This window comes from Phoca vitulina, unplaced genomic scaffold (assembly GCF_004348235.1).
Source record: "Phoca vitulina isolate PV1807 unplaced genomic scaffold, GSC_HSeal_1.0 scaffold5, whole genome shotgun sequence".
NCBI classification, from domain to species: Eukaryota; Metazoa; Chordata; class Mammalia; order Carnivora; family Phocidae; genus Phoca; species Phoca vitulina.
In genome coordinates, this window is record NW_022589708.1 from 150,633 (window position 1) to 170,561 (window position 19,929).

A 19,929-nucleotide genomic window follows, 5' to 3' on the forward strand; every position below is an offset into this window, starting at 1 on the left:
ACACAGGCAGGGGGTGTGGGAGAGGGAGAAACAGGCTTCCCGCCTAGCAGGGAGCCCGATGCGGGGCTCGATCCCAGGACCCTGGGATCATGACCTGAGCCGAAGGCAGACGCTTAATGACTGAGCCACCCAGGCGCCCCATCTTAGCATAATGTTTTCAAGGTTCATCCATGTTGTAGTATTTTCAGTACTTCACTACTTTTATTTTATTTTATTATTTATTTTTTAAAAGATTTTATTTATTTGAGAGAGAGAGAGCACAAGTGGAGGGGAGGAGCTGAAGGAGAGGGAGAAGCAGACTCCTAGCTGAGCAGGGAGCCCGATGTGGGGCTCGATCCCAGGACCCTGGGATCATGACCCGAGCTGAAGACAGACACTTAACCGACTGAGCCACCCAGGTGCCCCAGTACTTCACTCCTTGTAATGGCTGAATAATATTCCATGTTATGGGTATACCAAATTTTGTTTATTCATTTTTCAGTTGATGAACATGTGGATTGTTTCTACCTTTTTGGCTATTATGAATAATACTGCTGTGAATATTCATATACAAGTTTTACTTGTGGACATGTTTTCATTTCTTTTGTGTATGTATCCAGGAGTAGAATTACTGAATCATATGGTAACTCTATGTTTAAATATTTGAAAAACTGTCAGACTGTTTTCCACAGTGGCTGCACCATTTTACATTCCCACCAGCAGGGGATGAGGGCTCCAATTTTTCCATATCCTCACCAACATTTGTTATTATCTGCCTTTTATTCTTGTGGGAATAAATGTTTCTTTATCTGGTGTATGCCCTTAGGACCATTTCCATAAACTTTAAATGGTTGTTTTAAAAATATTTTTTATCAGTTTTGCTGGGGAGTGGGTCCAGGGACATCCTTATGCTGTCATGCTTGGAAGACCTTCTCTGTGTGACTCATATTTGAGATTCTTCATTTATCATTGAGTTTTCAGTCTTGGGCAGAGATATTGGTTTTTGATTTTTTTAAAACATGAATACTCATAGCAGCTTTATTTGTAATAGCCAAAGAGTAGAAATAATCCAAATGTTCACCAATAGGTGAATGGATAAACAAACCATGATAGCTCTGTACAACGAGTACTACTCAGCCACAAAAAGGAATGGTCTGTTGACTCACTCAGCCATGACATTATGTGGGGCAAAAGGCAGCAAAATGCAGACACTGCATGGATCTACTCACACAAAACTCAGAAAATGCAAGCTTATCCATAGAGACAAAAAGCAGATTGTGGATGCATGTGGATGGGAAAGAGGAGGGGTGGGGTAATTACTGATGGGAACAGGAGACCTTGGGGAGGGATGGATGTAGTTATTATCTTGATTGTGGTGATATTCTCACAGGTGTAAAGCATGTCAAACTTATCAAATGGAACACTGTAAATATATAGTTTACCATATGCCAATTATAATCTCAATAAAGCCATTAAAAAATAAAATGAAGAGTGAAAACCCAATTGTTGGTCATATAGTTTTTCTATACACAACACAAAAGTGTTGACTTTTGCTGTTGAGTAGTTAGGTAGCTAGTACATCTATACTAATTGAACCAACTAGTTTGCAGTGTTCTGGGCTGCTTCCCTCCCACACCATGTGTTAACTTGACAAGTATCTTTTATTAAATAAAGGACAGAGAAATGAAATGGCCAGCTATCAGGCTCAAACTGATGCATTCTTGATAAAAATCATTGACTTTCATTCCTGCTGGGGCTCCGTTAAACTAATCACAAAGAGACACACCATTTCTACCATTACCTTGTGAATTAGCTTGGTGCTTTCTACTTCAACACAGCAGTGAAGCTGCATCCATCCTGAGTTTGAACATGCAAAGCGACCACACTCAGCTCTCAGCACAGGGCCCAGAGTTGAATAAAGAGAAATACGTAGGAAGGGCACAAGGGGGTCTTTGACTGCTTTAAAATCCAAGCAGGACAAGGAGGTGGTATGTGACTGTGGAGATAATTTCCTGGTGTGGGAGGAGCTGGGCAGCTTCACAGGCCCCCTTTGGCCCCTCGCGTTCCTTTTATGCTTCCTGAAGTCCTGCTGTCTGGCTCCCTTGTTCGAGCTCAGGCACTTCCTGTGGCTTCTGACTGGCTGCCACCTCCCTGGGGTCACTTCTGCTTCCTCTTTTCCCTCCTTCTTCCCTCATTTCCTGTGTATGACATATCAGGCAGGTCCTGACGGGGAAGCCACTTGATGGTTTGGATTTACCTCCAGGCTGGCTGGGACTTGCGTTTTTCAAAGAGAATCCAGGCAGCAGGTGGGAGAATCTCCCTGTGGGATCCTGTCCTGGATTGAGTTGCATGGAAATTACGTATTAGCTTAGGCTACTTCATTACAGCTTTAAGGTAAGTAGCACTCAACAGTGATTTTTATACTCAAGTTCAGTATCTGTCTTTGAAGCAGAAAGTGATTCCAAATCTAATGTAAACTATCCCAGGAAAATGGAGGTTGACCCATAACTCCAGGTTTTTAATGGCAGGGGCTGGACATGGAGGCATTCCTGATGCCAAGACCCGCTCCCCATCCTCCCAAGCCCCCCAGAGTGAAGCCCCAGGTGAACCACTGCTGGAAAACCCAGAGACAGATCGCTTCCACAAAGGCAGCCCAGGGGGAGTGCAGGATCCCCTTCTCCCATGCAGCCCTCCTGTAACACACTTCCTGGTGCTTGAGGGTCAACTAAATATTAATTTATTGCAAAACCTGGAAACCACTCTGAGCTTCTCGGAGACGGACACAGGCTAAAGGTTTTAGAAGTATGAACACTTCTGAAAACCTGCCTGCATTAAATCATCCTTCACAAGCACTAATGAACTTTTGCATTTAAAAGGAAAAGACAGCGATGTAACCAGTGAGCAAATTCTGGGGACTCGTAGGGTGCAGGGGACAGGGGTTGTTTGCCTTAGAGAAGAGGGGCTCTTAGGAGTCGTAAGTGTCTTTAACTATTTGTAGGCAGATTTTAAAGACTGTGGAGGCCTGCTGTCAGAGAGCCCCTCTGGGTAAAAACCGAGTTGCTGGTGGAGAGCTGCCCAGCACCGGGCTCTTCTGTAACAAACAGGAGCAATCACCCTCCCAACTGGACGCAGTTACACGACCGATGCCGTTTCCAGACAAACATCGGGCCCAGTGTTGTGCCGGCAGAAAAACAACAATCTTGGCTGCTTTTGCACATGGAAATGCAGGAGCACTGCCTGAGCACAGGCCCCGGGGCAGGAACCTGCTTCCTACCACCTCCTAGGTGCCCTCTTGGCCAGGTTCCTTCGCTGCCTGCTGCCTCAGTTTCCCCATGGCCTCTCCCTCATGGGATGAGTATGAGGGTTAAACAGGAAGATGCTGTAGCAGGCTTGGGACTGCACAGAGGGACCCCCAGAGCTGCCATGGGTGCCCTTGTTCTGCTGTGGGTGTGGAATTAGCCTGAGCCCCAGGTAATACTCTGACGCACGCACCACAGAGGAAAAGGCACAGGGCTCTCTGCAGGGAGGATGGGAACCCCGTGTTCTGGCCCCGGCGCAGCTCTGCTGTGCAGGCCTGGAGTGGAACGCCCTGGGCCCTGCCAGGTTTGGTGCCGACTGCAGGACGCAGGGGCCCCGGGACTCCTCTGTGTGCAGTTGTTGCTGCGGTCGGTCTGGCCCCTGGTCCTCAGGATGCAGGACAATTTCTCCAGCAGCAGGCGGTTGTCCCTGTCGATGGTGGCGAGCCGCTCCTCTTCCAGCTGTGGACAGACACACAAGGAGCCTCTGGAAGCTCCAGCTACGTCCATGCTATTACCGTGCAGATTTATTTAGAGGATCCCTTCAACCCCACATTTCCTTTGACTTGAGCACACTTCAGCAGCCCGTGTGAACCGGGCAGGCTCCCTTGTCTGTCTATGGATGGGAATACATTTGGATGGGGCCAAATTTCATATGCTCAGAGTGGAAGTAACAGTGAGGATGCTACGATTCTTTGTGAAATTAGGTCACCCTCCAAAACTCTGTGGCGGTGATGCTAATGAGGAAATCACTTCATGTTTTAAGAGAGGTATTTTATACTGCTGAGAAGAAGAGAAGATTGGAGCCCAGAGGAAACGAAAATCCTCTTGGTTTAGGTTTTAGAACTGATTGATCCGCTGGCTTGCTTGGCAATGATTAGTTCTGCCCTCTTCAGCTATCATTACTAACAGCCACACAGAGAGCACACAGCATTTAGCTTTGGGGGTATTACTATCAGCATAACCATGAGAGTCTTATTCTCACTAGATGGTTTACACTTCAAGACATAAATATTCTGTGGTGGCCAAGAAATGGTCTTGTTTATTATTTTTTTATTTACTTTTATTTATTTATTTTTTTTAAGAAATGGTCTTGTTTAAAGGAAGGGTACTGATTGATTTCTTTAAAGCTGCAGTGAGTAACGTGCCAGCGTGCTTTCCTGCCCCGCCCCGGCCTCTCTTCCTGGAGACAGCAGGTAGACTGGAGAAGCCTCCCGGTGTACCCACCACCCACCAGCTCCATTCTGGCGAGATGAGGTTAATCGGCTGCTGACACGGCATGTCATCGTTGATGACAGGAACTGTTTATCCCTTACTGAGCCTGCATTTTCCATTTCCCTAGTTTCTGAGCTGACATTTCCTCATTAGCTGCACCAGTAACTGAGAAGTAGAACAGAGATTACCTTCAGCTTCTTGAGTTTCAGGTGGAGGTGGCTGAGGCTCCGTGGGGCGTGGGCATCCACGAGGGGCTGGGCGTCCTGGACCTGCAGCGCAGAGAGGCGGTGTGACCCCAGGCACACTTTTAGCAGGTAATTAACGTGAACTCAGGTTGGGCTGCTTCTGGGCTCTGGCACTGGGGACAAGTATCATGATTGTTTGTGGCACCAAAGATTCCAAGGCAGCCTGGGAGAGACAGTCCTGAATGAGGCTCAGGATTTGAGTCAGAATCCAAATAACCCCTGGAGGGAAACAGGCAGCCCTGGGAAATGTGCTTGCATTGTTGTTTTCAAGTAGAGAATTAAGTGGGTACCGAGTAAGAATTCATTAAATGTAAGTGCCAGCAGACATTTCTATTCTGTTGCCTGCCAGAGGCCTTTAAGACGGTGAATTATGAAACTGTCCACCTCACTCTAATTTCTGAGCCTCCAGCAATATTCAGGATGAGCACCTGAAACATTGATTAACTGCGAAATGATCTCTGCAGTTTCCTATCAGAAAATGTACAAAAAGGGAAGAAAATTTATATTTTAAAATGTGGTGGAGTAAACGCATGAGGGCTATATGTATTACCATCTGCAATAAAAAGGAACCCCCCCCATATTCTAGATACTTGCTTGTAGACCACTAGCTACTGGGCCCTATTAGCTGATAATCTGCAAGTGACAGTGACACCAGCTGAGTCTGTCTAAAATGATAATGTGAGCATCATGCACTCTGGGGATCAAACCCAGTGAGCCATGCAGCGGTTTCAGCAGAGCCCCTGAACAGAGAGCCAGGACAGGGCAAAGGGGCTAGATGGCGAGTAGCCTGAACAGCACACTCAGGAATGGGCGCGTGGCCCCTAATGTGAGGGGAAGACTAAAGAACAGAGACAAGGGAATAACACAACTACATATGTGACCTGGAGGCCCTCTGTCACCGGGTGTGGAAGAAGACAAGACCAGAGTTGGGCTGGCCGGGGCTCTGGGGTGGTGAGCAGTGATATGCTGGTGATGGTGGGAGTGGGGTTAGCGGGAGCCAGGCCTCCAGGGGACACATGTCTGTGGCATGGGGTGAGGGAGAAAGGAGTAGTGAAGAACGGTCCGAGGCTTGCAGTTTTGATGCCTGGTGACAGTAGGACAGGAAGAGAGATGGTGAGCAGTTTGGGGGGTAGCCAGTAAATCCTGTGTTGGGTGACTGTGTGGAGCTTTCTAGGAGCAATTAGTTTGGGCTGTAGGTAAAAATTTGAGGCTAATTATGGTTATTAAAAATATGACACTAATTTGCCTTATTATAGCACTTACTTTTGACCAAGGTCTTTTGAATACACTGTTTTCCTAGCTGCCCCCTCTTGTTTGTTATACACACTAAATATGGAGGAAAGGAAGCTGTTCCTTACAGTTGATAAATGTAGAAGGAGTTAGGACAAGGGGACATTGCCATTTTATAACCATCATAGTACAGACTGGTTTGGGCACAATCATCAACAGATGTTCCATCTCGGGGGAAAGTCTGGTGAGGAAGACAGAGCTGGAGTGACTGATGTGGGGCTCAGAGAGAGCAGCTGAGGTGGGGATAGAGAATGACAGGGTTCACCTCAAAGAACGCTGGGATGCTCAGCACTGAGAGATGCCAGAACCACGAGTGTCTGGTGAGGCTGAGAGCAGGGGCCTTGTTGAGTCTTTGCACAAAGCAGGGATGCCTGCCGTTGTCTTCTCTGCCTCCGGAGATATGAGCACAGAAGACTCTGGCTGTGGGCACAGCAGGGGCGGCTGGAGCGGGGGGAGGAGGGGTCAGGGCTCCTCCTGGCTCCATGCCTAAAAAGTCACAGTTTCTCTAGGCAGATTTCCATGGAGACCAGACTGCCCCAAAGACCACATGCCCGGACATGGAGAGTCCAACAAAACTGGATTAATCAGAGCATGCAGAGCTTCCAGTCAATTTCTAGTACTTTGTCTTCCAGACACTGGAGGGATGTTCCCAACACGAAAATGAGAAATAAAAAAACCAAACAGGGGACCTTGAAGAGACAGAGATGTTGAAAGGATCAGAGGAAAATGTCAAGTAAACTCTAAGTAACAACCATGGAGAGACAAAAGAAGATGTTTTATCTACACAATAAGAAGGATATTCTGGAAAAAGGAATGATTACTGATAATAGTCCTTGAAAACTAAAACTGAAATAAATTGAATTAAGGGGCTGAGGATAAAACCAAGAAACATCCCAAAAGTGAGCCAGAAATAGAGAGATGGGCAGCAGAAGAGAAAATAAAAGGAAACTAGAGACTCAATATTGGGTCTGGGACATCTAACTAGTAGGGTTTCTAGAAAGTGGAAGGGGACAGAATTTTCAGAGTCTCTAAAATGAAAGAATCCATCAGAATAAACTCAAAGAGACTCATATGGAAGCATGTCATCACAAAATGTCAGAATATCAGTAGTAAAGAGGAGGTCCTTCTTAAAAGTTTCTGGAAAGAAACACCCACATGCCCATACCCCTGGTCACAGAGGAGTCACAGGATTCTTTAGAGAAGGTGTTGGCTGAAGCAGAGGGCTGGCCATGCTCACCCTGCCACAGGCTCGAGCTGTCACTCCTGCCCAGACAGGACATCATTTCCCAGGACTCTTGGCACTGAGGTGTGGCCCTCTGATGAGCTCTTGCCAATGCAGCACCACAGATGTTCCAATTTTAGGCCAAGGTCTCTATGAAGCAGGTGTGGCTTCTGTGTTCTCCCCCCCATCCCTGGCTGGACCCAGGTTGTCACAGAGCTTAATGGACGGGGGAGCCACAGGTGACTGGGGCTGGTCTGGAGTCATCCACACATGGGAACAGGGGCAGGGATTACACTTTGAGGGTGTTGGGGCCTTTATACATTTAGGGTCTATTTGTTACAGCATCTCACATTACCCTAACTTATGATGAGGACCAATGCCTTTAACATCCTGAGGGAAGGCTATTTCCATCCTAGAATCTTATACCAAACTTTCTATCAGGAGTGATGGGAGGAGATGCCTGCATGGCTCGGTCGGTTAAGTGTCTGCCTTCCACTCAGGTCATTATCCCAGGGTTTTGGGGTTGAGTCCTGCATCTGGCTCCCTGCTCAGCGGAGAGGCTGCTTCTCTCTCTGCCTCTGCTCCCCCTGCTTATGCTCTCTCTCTCTCTGACAAATACATAAATAAAGTCTTTAAAAAAAAGAGTGATGGGAGAATAGAAGGATTTTTAGCACAGAGACCAAAAAAAAAAACCCAAAACAAAGAAAAAAGCCCCAAGCAAACAAAAACCTCCCCTGCACCTGTCCTTGGGAAGCCACCGTGGGATGTGCTTCATCACATGAGGGTGTAAACCAAGACTCAGAAAAACATGGCATCCAGGAAAATTCTTTTCAACACGGGAGACCAGCAAAGGGAGCCCCATAGACATCAGTTCCATGGGCCCAGAGAGTGCACCATGGGCCATCCAGATGGGAGCAGGAAGATGGAGGACCGCAGAAAGGGTGTGTGTGTGTGGGGGGGGGGCTGAAAGATTATTTGAAGTTTTTGAGTATTTGAGAATTTATTCATCAGCATTTGATGACTGATGGAATATTTGAAAAAAAATAGCTCCAAATATATAGAAAACTCAAGCAACATGAAAACAAGGTAATATTAACTCTTACAAGAAATTGTAAGAGAAAGGAGATATAATTACAACTTGACTCAATAGTAAATGGTTTTGCATAGTCACTCTAACTGGTTATTGATTTAATGAACACTGATTATATCTATGTTGAGAAGAAATGGTAAATGAGCATATTATCCTGAGAAATGGAGGTCAAGACCAGGAGAAACTGCCAAAAGGGCTGAGCATGGCTGCCTCGGAACTGGGCTTTGCTGCAGGGAGAGGCCACTGCTTTTATCAAAGTGTTTTGGTACAATTTGATTTTTTAAAAATGTACTTTTATCACTCTGATAAAAACTAAAAGTAACTAAAGAATTGTCGGATGGAGAGATAACTAGAATGGAGAGAAGCATAATCAACTGTGTAGGCTCCTGAGAAAGCAGGTGGCCTAACGGCTCGGCGGAGTCGGCCAAGCCCGGCCACCAGCAGGAGCCTGGCAACCCAGGTGCACAGATGGGCTTCCCTAGCCACCCTCAGCTGCCCAGTGCCCACAGAGGAGAGCGCGCATTGTCCCTTCCAGTAGGGTTTTGCCAGACGAGTGTGCACATGAAGCCGAGGGTCCCGACGGCTCTTGCCCTTCCTCGGACTTCCCTCCCTGCTCCCTCTACTGGTGCCCCCACGGCGCGTTTCAGAAGTGCGGAGAGCACTGAGACAGGAGCAAAGATACTGAAGACCTCCCCCATGGAGAATAAACAAGTGCCAACATCCTGTCTCAGCCCACCCCGCACACCTCCCCAGGCCACCCCCACCCTGGAGTCCCCTGTGTCCTTCCTACCCTGTTTCTGTATTTTTACTGCTAGGAATGCACCTATAACCCATATATTCTATTGTTACCTTTTTAAATTTATGGAAATTGTATTGACCTATAATTACCACTCTGCTTCTCTTTTCACCCAAAATTATGGTTTCTAAAAAATATAGTATAAACTTTAAACATAAAGAAAAATGAGAAAAATAGTATAATGAACCCCCATGTAGTCTTACTCAGCTTCATCAAAACCAACTCATGGCCACTCTGGTTTCAACTCTGCCCCCACCCACTCCCCCTCCCTCATCTGAGATGATAGCAAAGCAAACCAAGCAAATCTTTTTCATCCTTAAACATTTTTTTTTAAAGATTTTATTTATTTATTTGACAGAGAGACACAGTGAGAGCAGGATCACAAGCAGGGGGAGAGGGAGAGGGAGAAACAGGCTTCCCGTGGAGCAGGGAGCCCGATGCGGGGCTCGATCCCAGGACCCTGGGATCATGACCTGAGCCGAAGGCAGACACTTAACGACTGAGCCACCCAGGCACCCCCATCCTTAAACATTTTAATATATGTCTCCACAATATAGGGAACCTTTTAAAAAATACATCCTAGTGATACCATAATCACAGCAAGCACAACAGTTCTTTGACTAAGTATTCAGGCACCGCCCACGTTTCTTCTACTGTTCCCTCCCCTCTCTCTTTGTCTTCCTCCTTTGCTTGTTTGACTTAGGACCCAAGTAAAAAGGTCCATAAATTGCACTTACTTGATATATCTCTTGCATCTCTCTCTTTTTTTTATTTTTTTTATTTTTAAAGATTTTATTTATTTATTTGACAGAGAGAGACACAGCGAGAGAGGGAACACAAGCAGGGGGAGTGGGAGAGGGAGAAGCAGGCTCCCCGCTGAGCAGGGAGCCCGATGCGGGGCTCGATCCCAGGATCCTGAGACCATGACCTGAGCCGAAGGCAGACGCTTAACGACTGAGCCACCCAGGCGCCCCTCTCTCTTTTTTTTAAAGCTTTATTTATTTATTTTAGAGTGAGAGAGAGAGAGCAGGGGGAGGGGCAGAGGGAAGAGAGCATCTCAAGCAGACTCCTGGCTGATCACGGAACCTGCTGACACTGGGCTCGATCTCATGACCCTGAGATCACGACCTGAGCCGAAATCAAGAGTCAGACGCTTAACCGACTGAGCCACCAGGCACCCCTGCATCTCTCTTTTTGTTTAAATTTATTTTTATTTTATTTTATTATTATTTTTAAGATTTTATTTATTCATTTGAGACAGAGAGATACAGAAAGAGAGAGCATGAGCAGGGGGAGAGGCAGAGGGAGAGGGAGAAGCAGACTCCCCACCGAGCCAGGAGCCAGACTTGGGGCTCGATCCCAGGACCGTGGGATCAGGACCTGAGCCGAAGGCAGACGCTTAACCATCTGAGCCACCCAGGCGCCCCAACCCCTGCATCTCTCTTAATTATAGTTTCTCCCTCCATTTCCCCCCTTGCAATGTGTTATAAGGAAACCAGATGATTTGTCCTGTGGATGTTCTCAGTCTGGATTTTGCTGACGGAATGCCTAGCACCACCTGTAAACTGATAGTTAGAAATCAGGTTTGACTTTTTCCTTGGCAAGACTATCCCTTAGGTGGTGCTGTGATATTTTATCACAAGGTACACATATCTGCTTGTCTCTGTTTTTATGAAAAATTGAGACATTCTAAGTCCATCATTCATTCTACGTTTATTTGCTGGAATACTTCTATGAAGACAAGCTTCACTTTGGCAGCGTACGTACTGGGCTCTCTTTAGGAGTTGGTTGTTAGCCCCTTTCAAAGGTGGCCAATAAGGTGTTCCTGTTTAACATCATCAGGAAATCAAAGATTCAAATCTATTTGATGTGTTTCAATCCCCCACCATTGATATTCAACATACCCCATCTGTGGCCCTGTGAGATGATTGGCTTTTCCAGCAGTGCTAATAGCCTTGACAGCTTCCTTGCTTTCTGGAGTGACAAGGTGACACGGGGTTATCTTTATATATCCTATCTTAACTTGGAATCTGCCATTTCTACAAGCGAGCCTGGTTCTTCCAATGGGAAATGGTGTTTAGAGACCACAGTCTGGGAGCCAGGAGTTTCGTTTACAACCGGTTTGTTCTTTCAAGGCCTTTGCCATAGAGCTCACCTGGTCCTTCCAGCTTTGGTTCAGAACCCCATTCCCTTTAACTAGGCTTAGGGGTCTTACTTCTGCATTTCCCTCCTTCTGAGCTAAAAATCCCAGTTCTCAATGACATCAACATGATTACTCATTTGCTTTATCCCACCCTAAACACACACATAGTCCATAAGAATAAAACTGACATTTCGTGGACATCTGCCTTAGCAGCATATTTATGGATCTGTCTCCACAGGCAAGGGAAACAGAAGCAAAAATAAACTATTGGGACTACACCAAAATGAAAAGCTTCTGCACAGTGAAGGAAACTACCAACAAAAAGAAAAGGCAACCTACCAAATGGGAGAGGATATCTGCAAATGACAAATACAATAAGGGTTAATATCCAAAATGTATAAAGAACTTGTATAACTCAATACTGAAAAACAATCCTATTAAAAAATGGGCAGAGATGGGGCGCCTGGGTGGCTCAGTTGTTAAGCGTTTGCCTTCGGTTCAAGTCATGATCTCAGGGTCCTGGGATTGAGCCCCGCATTGGGCTCCCTGCTCAGTGGGAAGCCTGCTTCTCCCTCTCCCTCTCCCACTCCCCCTGCTTGTGTTCCCTCTTTCGCTGTCTCTCTCTCTCTCTGTCAAATAAATAAATAAATAAATCTTTAAAAAAAAAATAGGCAGAGAATCTGAATAGACACTTTCCTGAAGAAGACATCTAGATGGCCAACAGACACATGAAAAGAGACTCAGCATTCCTCATCATCAGGGAAATGCAAATCAAAACCAGTGAGATATCACCTTACACCAGAATGGCTAGAATCAAAAAGACAAGAAATAACAAGTGTTGGTGAAGATGTGGAGAAAAAGGAACCCTCATGTGCTGTTGGTGGGAATGCAAACTAGTACAGCCATTCTGGAAAACAGCATAGAGTTTCCTCAAAAAAAAAAAATAAATAAAAATAGAAATACCATATGATCCAGTAATTCCACTACAGGGTTTTTACCCAAAGAAAATCAGTGAAGACACTAATTTGAAAAGACACATGCACCCCTATGTTTATTGCAGCATTATTTACAATAGCAGGGATATAGAAGCAGCCCAAGTGTCCACTGATACATGAATGGATGAAGAAGAGGTGGTGTATACATGTAATGGAATATTACTCAGCCATAAAAAAAGAAAGATCTTGCCATTTGTGACAACATGGATGGACCTAGAGGGTACAATGCTAAGTGAAATACATCAGAGAAAGATAAACAGCATACAATTTCTCCTATATGTGGAATTTTTAAAGCAAACGAACAAACAAAAAACAGACTCATAAATACAGAGAACAGACTGGTGGTTGCCAAAGGGAGAGGGGTGGGGGATGGGTGAAACAGGTGAAGGGCATTAAGGGGTACAAACTTCCAGGTATAAAATAAGTCAGGGAGATGGAAATGACAGCATAGGGAATACAGTCGATAATATTGCAGTAACCTTGCACGGTGACAGATGGTGACTACACTTATGGTAGTGAGCAGAGAGTGATATAGAATTATCGAACCACCGTGTTGTACACCTGAAATTAATACAGCATTGTGTGTCAACTCTACTTCAACAATAAAGAAGAAATACATTAATTGAAAAGGTAAAAACAACTGAAGTAGGTCCTCTCAATATGGCTATGAAGGCAATTACATCTACTCTTAGGTCCATTTTATTTTCAATATTTTGGAATGCTTCTTAAGTTTAATTTGTTTTATAATATGTGAAATATTTACCTGGCTCCAGAGTCAAATCTGTCAAACAACTGCTTTTTCTAAGAGGTCTGGGCTCTATCCCTGTCATCTTTACCCTGTTCCCTGTTGACAAATCTAATTTTACCGTCACTCCTTTAACTTTTGAAAATAAAGGATACACAATACGTAGGTGTCAATATATTGGTATGTATGTGTATATAGATATAGTCATCCCCTCTTTTTTAGACAAATGTAGCATATTTACACATTTTCTTCACGTTGCCTTTTCTATTTCACAACGCACTCTAGACATAATTCTGTGGTGGCAGATAGAGAGGTTTCTTGTTCCTTTTTGTACCTGCGGAGGATGTCATTGTGTGAAAGCCTCCTAACTTACTCACCCAGCTTGCTTTTGATGGACTTTTGGGTTAGCTCCAATTTTGCTATTACAAATACTGCTGCAATTAGTATCTTTTGCAATTTCTTTTCAGATCTTTGCCAGTGTGCCTTTGGAATGGGTAGTGCGGGTTAAAGGCTAAATGCATGTGCAGTTTCATTGGGGATTACTAGATCCCCCGTGGGGCTGTGCCCGCTGCCTGCCCACTAGCACTGTGGACAGTGCCTCTTTCCCCAGAGCGCTGCCAAAGATTTGGGGGATTTTTGCCAACCTGCTAGTTGAGAAATGGTATTACGGTGCAAGTTTAGTTTGCATTTTTTTGTTGTAAGTGAAGTGGACCAACTTTTTATAGGTTAAGAGCTATCTGCAATTCTTTTTCTGTGAACTTTTGTTCATGCCCCTTGCCCGTCTTTATGTGGAGTGGTTTGCATTTTTCTTTTTCTTTTTAGAAGTTCTTTATATATAAGGATATTAACCCTTTGTGATATAAGTTGCAATTATTTTTCCCAATTTATATTTGTTTTTCCATTGATTCTTCTGGGTTCTTTAGATATTTAATCATTTCATTTACAAATAGAAAAAAAAACCCAATACCTATTTCATTGCCTTTTCATGCGTAATGGATTTGTCTTGTCTGCTTGCTAATACCTCCAACACAATTTAAAAGGGTATACAAGATAGTAGGCATCCTTGTCCTATTTCTAATTTTACAGGGAATACCTTTAGTGTTTCCCTATTAATTAAGTACTGTCTTAGGACTGAGACATTTATATTTTATTATGTTGGGGAAATATCAGTAGCAATGTCTATTTTATTAAGGTCATTTTAATTTTATTTTTAGCATCAGTGGGTATTTAGGCTCTGAGATAGACTGCCCTGTTAAGATGCCAGGCTGAGGACAAGGTGCTCTATTCTAGAGATGCTTTGGGCACAGCACGCTCCTGAAAATCCTTTTTCTCCCTTCTGTATGTTCCCAAGGATTCTCAGCCAAGCAGTAAGAAACTAAGTAACTCTAAGGAGCTAACTCCCCTTTACTCTTAATATGGAAGAAGAATTTGTTTTAAGCCAAGTTTTAGTGCCAGCTAGTGAGACTGGAGTTGGTTCTTGCAGCTGCCTCCAGGCAGGGCAGTGTGGCCCCCATCCCCAGTGCCGTCCCTCCTCCTCTCCCTTCCTTCTGCTGCAGGCCCATATTGCCCCTCATTCACGGGGGCCTTCACCATCTGGACCACAGTCTTGTCTTCCCACAATGCATTTTACACCACCGGACCAGTGCTGCCAGCTCCCTGCACCCTCCTGTCTTAACCTCGCCCCTCCCCTCCCCTCCCCTTCCCTCCTCTCCTCTCCTCTCCTCTCCTCTCTTCTCCTCTCCTCGCCCCTCCCCCATTTCCCCTCCTCCCCTAATTTCCCCTCCTCCCCTCATTTCCCCTCCTCTCCCCTCCCCTCCCCTCCTCTGCCCTCCCCTCCTCTCCTCTCCCCTTTCCCATCCCCTCCCCTCCCCTCATTTCCCCTCCTCTACTCTCCCCTCCCCTCCCCTCCTCTCCTCCAAACCCCTGTCAAGACTGCTGGCATCGTCCCCACCTAGGATGGCCCCTCTGGCTCCAGTTGCCCCATCCCACACCCATAGTTCTCTTCTATTCAGCTTTCTTAGTTGACTGTATCTGAGACTTGCTCCCTGTCTTCACGTCATTCCCTCCCAGGTAAGACATATGGCCCTCCCTTTAACACCTGACACTGGGATCACGGGTTCCCCCGGCCCCCGTCTCAGCTGCTGGCCCTGCCATATTGGGGTGTTTCAGCACTCTCTTCTTAGACCCAGCAACCATGTGCTTCTGAGACATCTCAGAGGGGTGTGCATCAGGGCAAAGTAATTTCATGCTCCACCCCCACACCTGGGTCCCACGCCAAATGCCAGTCTTCCCTATTCATCAGCTCCCCACTTCATACAATGACTATTCCAAATCTTCCTTATCTCAGAGTTTCTTAGGCACAGAGCCTCGTTATTCACTTACATTGAGGGTTTATCAACCACCTACCTCTTCCCAGAGACAATTCTAGTCCCTGGGACACACACATGAACAACAAAACCCTCATGACGTTTACATTCTTATCTCTTCTTCAGAGAGGCAATGCCAGTTGATTTTGAACTTACTACCATAAGCGCTCTTCAGTTTTTCACTGCTGTCAACTCTTTGCTAAGCATGACTCACTGGGTGCTCTAGGTGCTGTGGATGTCCTAGCAGCTCGATGCGGCCACCACCTCCCCACCATGGGGGAAACGAACCAGACAAGATAAATACGTTACATCTATCATGTGGTGACATGAGACAGCAGAATGAGGACCTAGAGAGCGATGGGGGTGTGCTTCCTAAAAGAGGGCACAGAGGAGATTGTAGGAAGTCTAGAGGTCTGAGGAAGTGAGGGTGAGCCCTGGGACAGCCGGGCTCCCAAGGACGACAGCAGGTGCAGGGCCCAGGTATGGTGGGGGGCACCAGAGCAGCCTTGCAGTAAGTGTGACCTCCCTGAGGCCACCACATCACCACAACCCAGGCATGCAGAATTCCGGGCGGAGTAGAAAGGCTCACCTGGATCTTGTATCCTGCAGAAAGCTGGGGTCCCCTCCCTGGGGAGATGCCTTCAGAGCAACACAGAGCAACACCCCCTTCCCAGAGTACTCCTTTCTTAGAGCATTTCTCAACCTCGAGGAACACAGACATGGAGAGAGCGTCGTGCGGTTGGGTGGCACACTGACGTCTCAGGGGCATAAGACCACCACGGCAGACCATTTCAAAAGTACAAGGTGACCTTTTCAAATGATATCCACATTTGCATCAAATAATGGAAATAATAGCATATCTCCTAATGGACATCCCACCGGAATATGCTGTTTTGAGAGGGGAGAGGGTCCCTCGGATTTCTGTGTCTTAAGATACTTTCAAGTCATTTAGGAAAAACTAGGTACTTTATAAATGTGCCATAATTCAGAGTCCTAAAATGTGGCACCGGAAAACCACAGTCCATTTTTATTGTATGACAACATATATGACCAACCTTTTAAGGAAATGAGATTTCAACCATTCCATCTCTGAAACTAAAATTAGCTTTTGGTTTCCAGGGAAAGCCCTGGCAGCCACGGGGGCTGCTCTGGCGCCCGCTCTGAGCCATCTGGGCCGACCCCCACCTTTCCTACCTTTCTCCTGTGATCCTGGTAGGCTTTCTCCCAGGTGCCCGGCAGGCACTTGCTGCCACAGGGAAGAGTTGGCCTGGGGGCTCTCTGCATTTCAAATTGCAAAACCAGCTGCTCCCTTCCAGGAATGGAGCCACCCGGGTGCGATCTGCAAAGGGTTGTGTTTGCTGGATCAGCTGACAGTTGTCATGGCGGCCAAGCCAGGGAGAAAAGAAAGGGCAAGAGGAGATCATAACGTAGGAGAATGGAAGATCCTTCTGCTCTAAAGGGTATTTTCTCAGCAGATCTTAAGTAGCTTACTGATGCCATTTGGAGGCCCACTGCTCACCTCCCCCATACTCATGGAAAAGGGCAAAGAGTTTCTTCCCCAGATGACTTTCCCCTTCCCAGCCTTCCCTTCTTTTCTTGCTTTCTTCCTTCCCCAACCGTCCTTTCCCTCTTTCCTTTCTCATATTCTCCTCCCTCCCCCTTCCTGCCTCCTGTCCTTATCCCCTTTCTCTCCTATCTTTGAATAACTTATAATAATTTGGGCAACTCCAAATATTTGCAGCTTAGGTGGCAGATCTTCATTTTTTTTTTCAATTGACTTGAGGATTAGGTACAGAAAGTTTTAGTCATTTTAAGCTGTTCCTCTCTCTGTGGCAAGGGACAGTGGTGCTAGAATATCTGTTGAGCTGTTCATCTTTGTCAAAATCATAGGTATAATTTTAGAGATGACATGATTAGAGGAATAGCAATATTGTTTTCATTTCAGATTGCTAGTCGTCATGACATCACCATACCCATCACAGAAACATTGTAGTGCAGAATTAGTGATTAGGGGCTCGTCGTTGAGCTGTGTGTCAGTAAACAGAACACAACAGAAATAGGGGCATTTTATGAAGAATTGTGTTGTACATATGAGCATGATTCAGTGGCTATCAGTCTGAAAGAGAATTAGCTAAGCCTAAATTGAATCAGACTTTGGAAAAATAAGATGTGAATAAAATCAGAGTATGACTTTCTCCTGTCTGGCTTTAGGTGGCTGAGGTAGGCAGCACTTAGCTGGTTCCAATGCTCTTCCAAAGTTTGGCAGAACACTTTGCAGGCTGATAAAATTGTTGATGTACTAACAGTTAAAAAGTTGGGTTTTTCAAAACAAATTTATTTTAGTTCACAAGTAATAACTTTAGAAAATTATGCATATACAGTAGAAGATAGATGTAAGAATTACTGCCTGAAAAATACAGCTAGTACTCTAAGACATGAGGCCTCATGAAGATTTCTTAGCCTATAAAATCTACATGTCATATTCCTCTAAATATATAAAGAAAGAAAGAAAGAAAGAGAGAAAGAAAGAAAGAAAGAAAGAAAATAATAATAATAAGTAAATAATTTTCTTTACCCAGTTACTGTCATTGGTCAAGCCCAATATTCAATAGATGCTCTGGGAAACCCTGCCATTAATGAAATAATGGTATTGATGATAATGATTGAGTCCCCAACTCATGCTCCGAGATTTTTTTGTTCAGACTGTGGGGCTGGTTCTATATGATTCTTATCTTTCTCTTTTCCTGAAGCCTGTCTGCCACACATACTGAGAAATTCCTGGCAATGCTCAACATCACTGCCAATCAACTGAGGAATGGAGGCATCGTTCTGTCCAGCCTGCTCATGCTTATGATAGACCATGGATGGAGGGCAAAGTAGAAGCTGGACAGAATAAATGATATTTAAAGGTTCTTTGGGTTTTTTTGTTTTTCGGGGTTTTTTTTAGCAATGTGGGTACTCATAGTAGTTATGATACACACATTGTTATTGATGCACCTTATAAATAAGTGATCTCAAGTTGGAATTTTACCGGTGCTCTTCCCACTCATTTATGTTTACTCTTTTTTTTAAAAAAAGATTTTATTTAATTATTTGACAGAGAGAGCATAAGCAGGGGAGCGGCAGGCAGAGGGAGAGAGAGAGCAGACTCCCCACTGAGCAGGAAGCCCGATGCGGGACTCGATCCCAGGATCCTGGGATCATGAACTGAGCGAAAGGCAGACGCTTCAACTGAACCCCCAGGTGCCCCCGTTTATGTTCACTCTTAACTGACTAACATTTGCTATCTAATTAACATTTGTTATCTAATCTGACTTGATGGTGGGGGTCCCACAGCAGAGGATCTGGGAAAACTAGACATACCCCACACTGAACCAGAAAGATTGCTGTCAGCTGCATGGTACACACACCAATCCAGTCTCAAACTAAGTTTGGTTCCTAACATATTCTTCTTCTTCTTTTCTTTCTTTCTTTCTTTCTTTCTTTCTTTCTTTCTTTCTTTCTTTCTTTCTTTCCTTCTTTCTTTCTTTCTTTCAGAGGGAGAGAGCTTGTGCAGGTGAGCGGGGGTGGGGGTGGGGGAAGGGGGACAGGGACAGAGGGAAAGAGAGAATCCTGAAGCAGACTCCCCACTGAGCATGGAGCCGATCCCTGAGATCATAACCTGAGCCAAAATCAAGAATCGGACACTCAACCACTCAACCAACCAACCAGGATCCCTGTTTCTTAACATATTCTTAACAAGATCAGACCAGAAAAATCAGTTAACCAGTAACTCCTTGCAATCTATCCTGAGGAAATAATCTGAAACATTGACAAGGATTTATACACAACAAAGAATTCCTCATAAAAGTAGAAAATTGGAAAGTCTGGAGTTTAATTAATAGTGTCAATGTCAGTTTCTACTAATGTTCTTTTTTTGTTCTGAGATCCAGTCCATGATATCACTTTCTATTTTGTGAATTTTTAAGTAGAGAATTTTTTTATGTTGACCTAGGTTTGAATGCTTAATATTACACAGTTTCTATTTATACTTTGCACAAAGTAAACAGCAAAGCCTATTTTGATTTGATTATTCAGATAATACTTGTATGCTCAGCTCCAGCCTTAATCAGTAATTGGATTAGTATTGACTTGAATATTGAGTTTATTAGAAATATCTTGTAATGGTGACTCCCTGAATATGTGAAGGCTATTAGTACAATTGACTATTACATTGTATATATTTGTCAAGTAATATATGTTAATTAAATCCTTAATATTCATAATTCTTTGTATGTGTCTTGTGACTATAACCTGAAGTTCAAGCTTTGGTTATGTTCCTCTGCCCTCCCACCAGAGCAGTGAGATCAAAACAAAGCAACAGGCCTCATTCTTATTCTACAGTACAGAGTAGTTTTAAAACAATCTCAAATTACTTCAGATTAATTCAGCTTTTGGAGGGCAAATATTGATTCACAGAGAAATGAATTTGTCCAGAGCCCTCTGTTGAGTGTGGGTCACTGGAGAAACCTAACCAAAGAACCAGGATACCTACTTTCAGGAAGGGT

General features: G+C 44.8%; 1 protein-coding gene across 1 annotated transcript; it reads right to left on the reverse strand.

Annotated features, from left to right (window-relative positions):
- Positions 1 to 776: 776 nt before the first annotated feature.
- CFAP97D2 (CFAP97 domain containing 2) lies at positions 777 to 16,746 on the reverse strand. Its single transcript, XM_032402552.1, has 4 exons — positions 16,577 to 16,746; positions 4,679 to 4,759; positions 3,472 to 3,737; positions 777 to 2,314 (listed from the first exon to the last, which is right to left on the reverse strand). The coding sequence occupies exons 1-4, from the start codon at positions 16,664 to 16,666 to the stop codon at positions 2,233 to 2,235; spliced, it is 519 nt and encodes a 172-aa protein (XP_032258443.1). The 5' UTR covers positions 16,667 to 16,746; the 3' UTR covers positions 777 to 2,232.
- Between the last annotated feature and the right edge of the window lie 3,183 nt (positions 16,747 to 19,929).

What these genes read in the sequence shown, in the direction of transcription:
- CFAP97D2 (XM_032402552.1), bottom strand. Translation starts at nt 16,666, where the DNA reads ATGCAGAGAGCCCCCAGGCCAACTCTTCCCTGTGGCAGCAAGTGCCTG. An exon ending in ACCAGGATCACAGGAGAAAG is followed by an intron (nt 4,760 to 16,576) that starts GTAGGAAAGGTG and finishes TCTGCGCTGCAG; the next exon opens with GTCCAGGACGCCCAGCCCCT. An exon ending in TGAAACTCAAGAAGCTGAAG is followed by an intron (nt 3,738 to 4,678) that starts GTAATCTCTGTT and finishes GTCTGTCCACAG; the next exon opens with CTGGAAGAGGAGCGGCTCGC.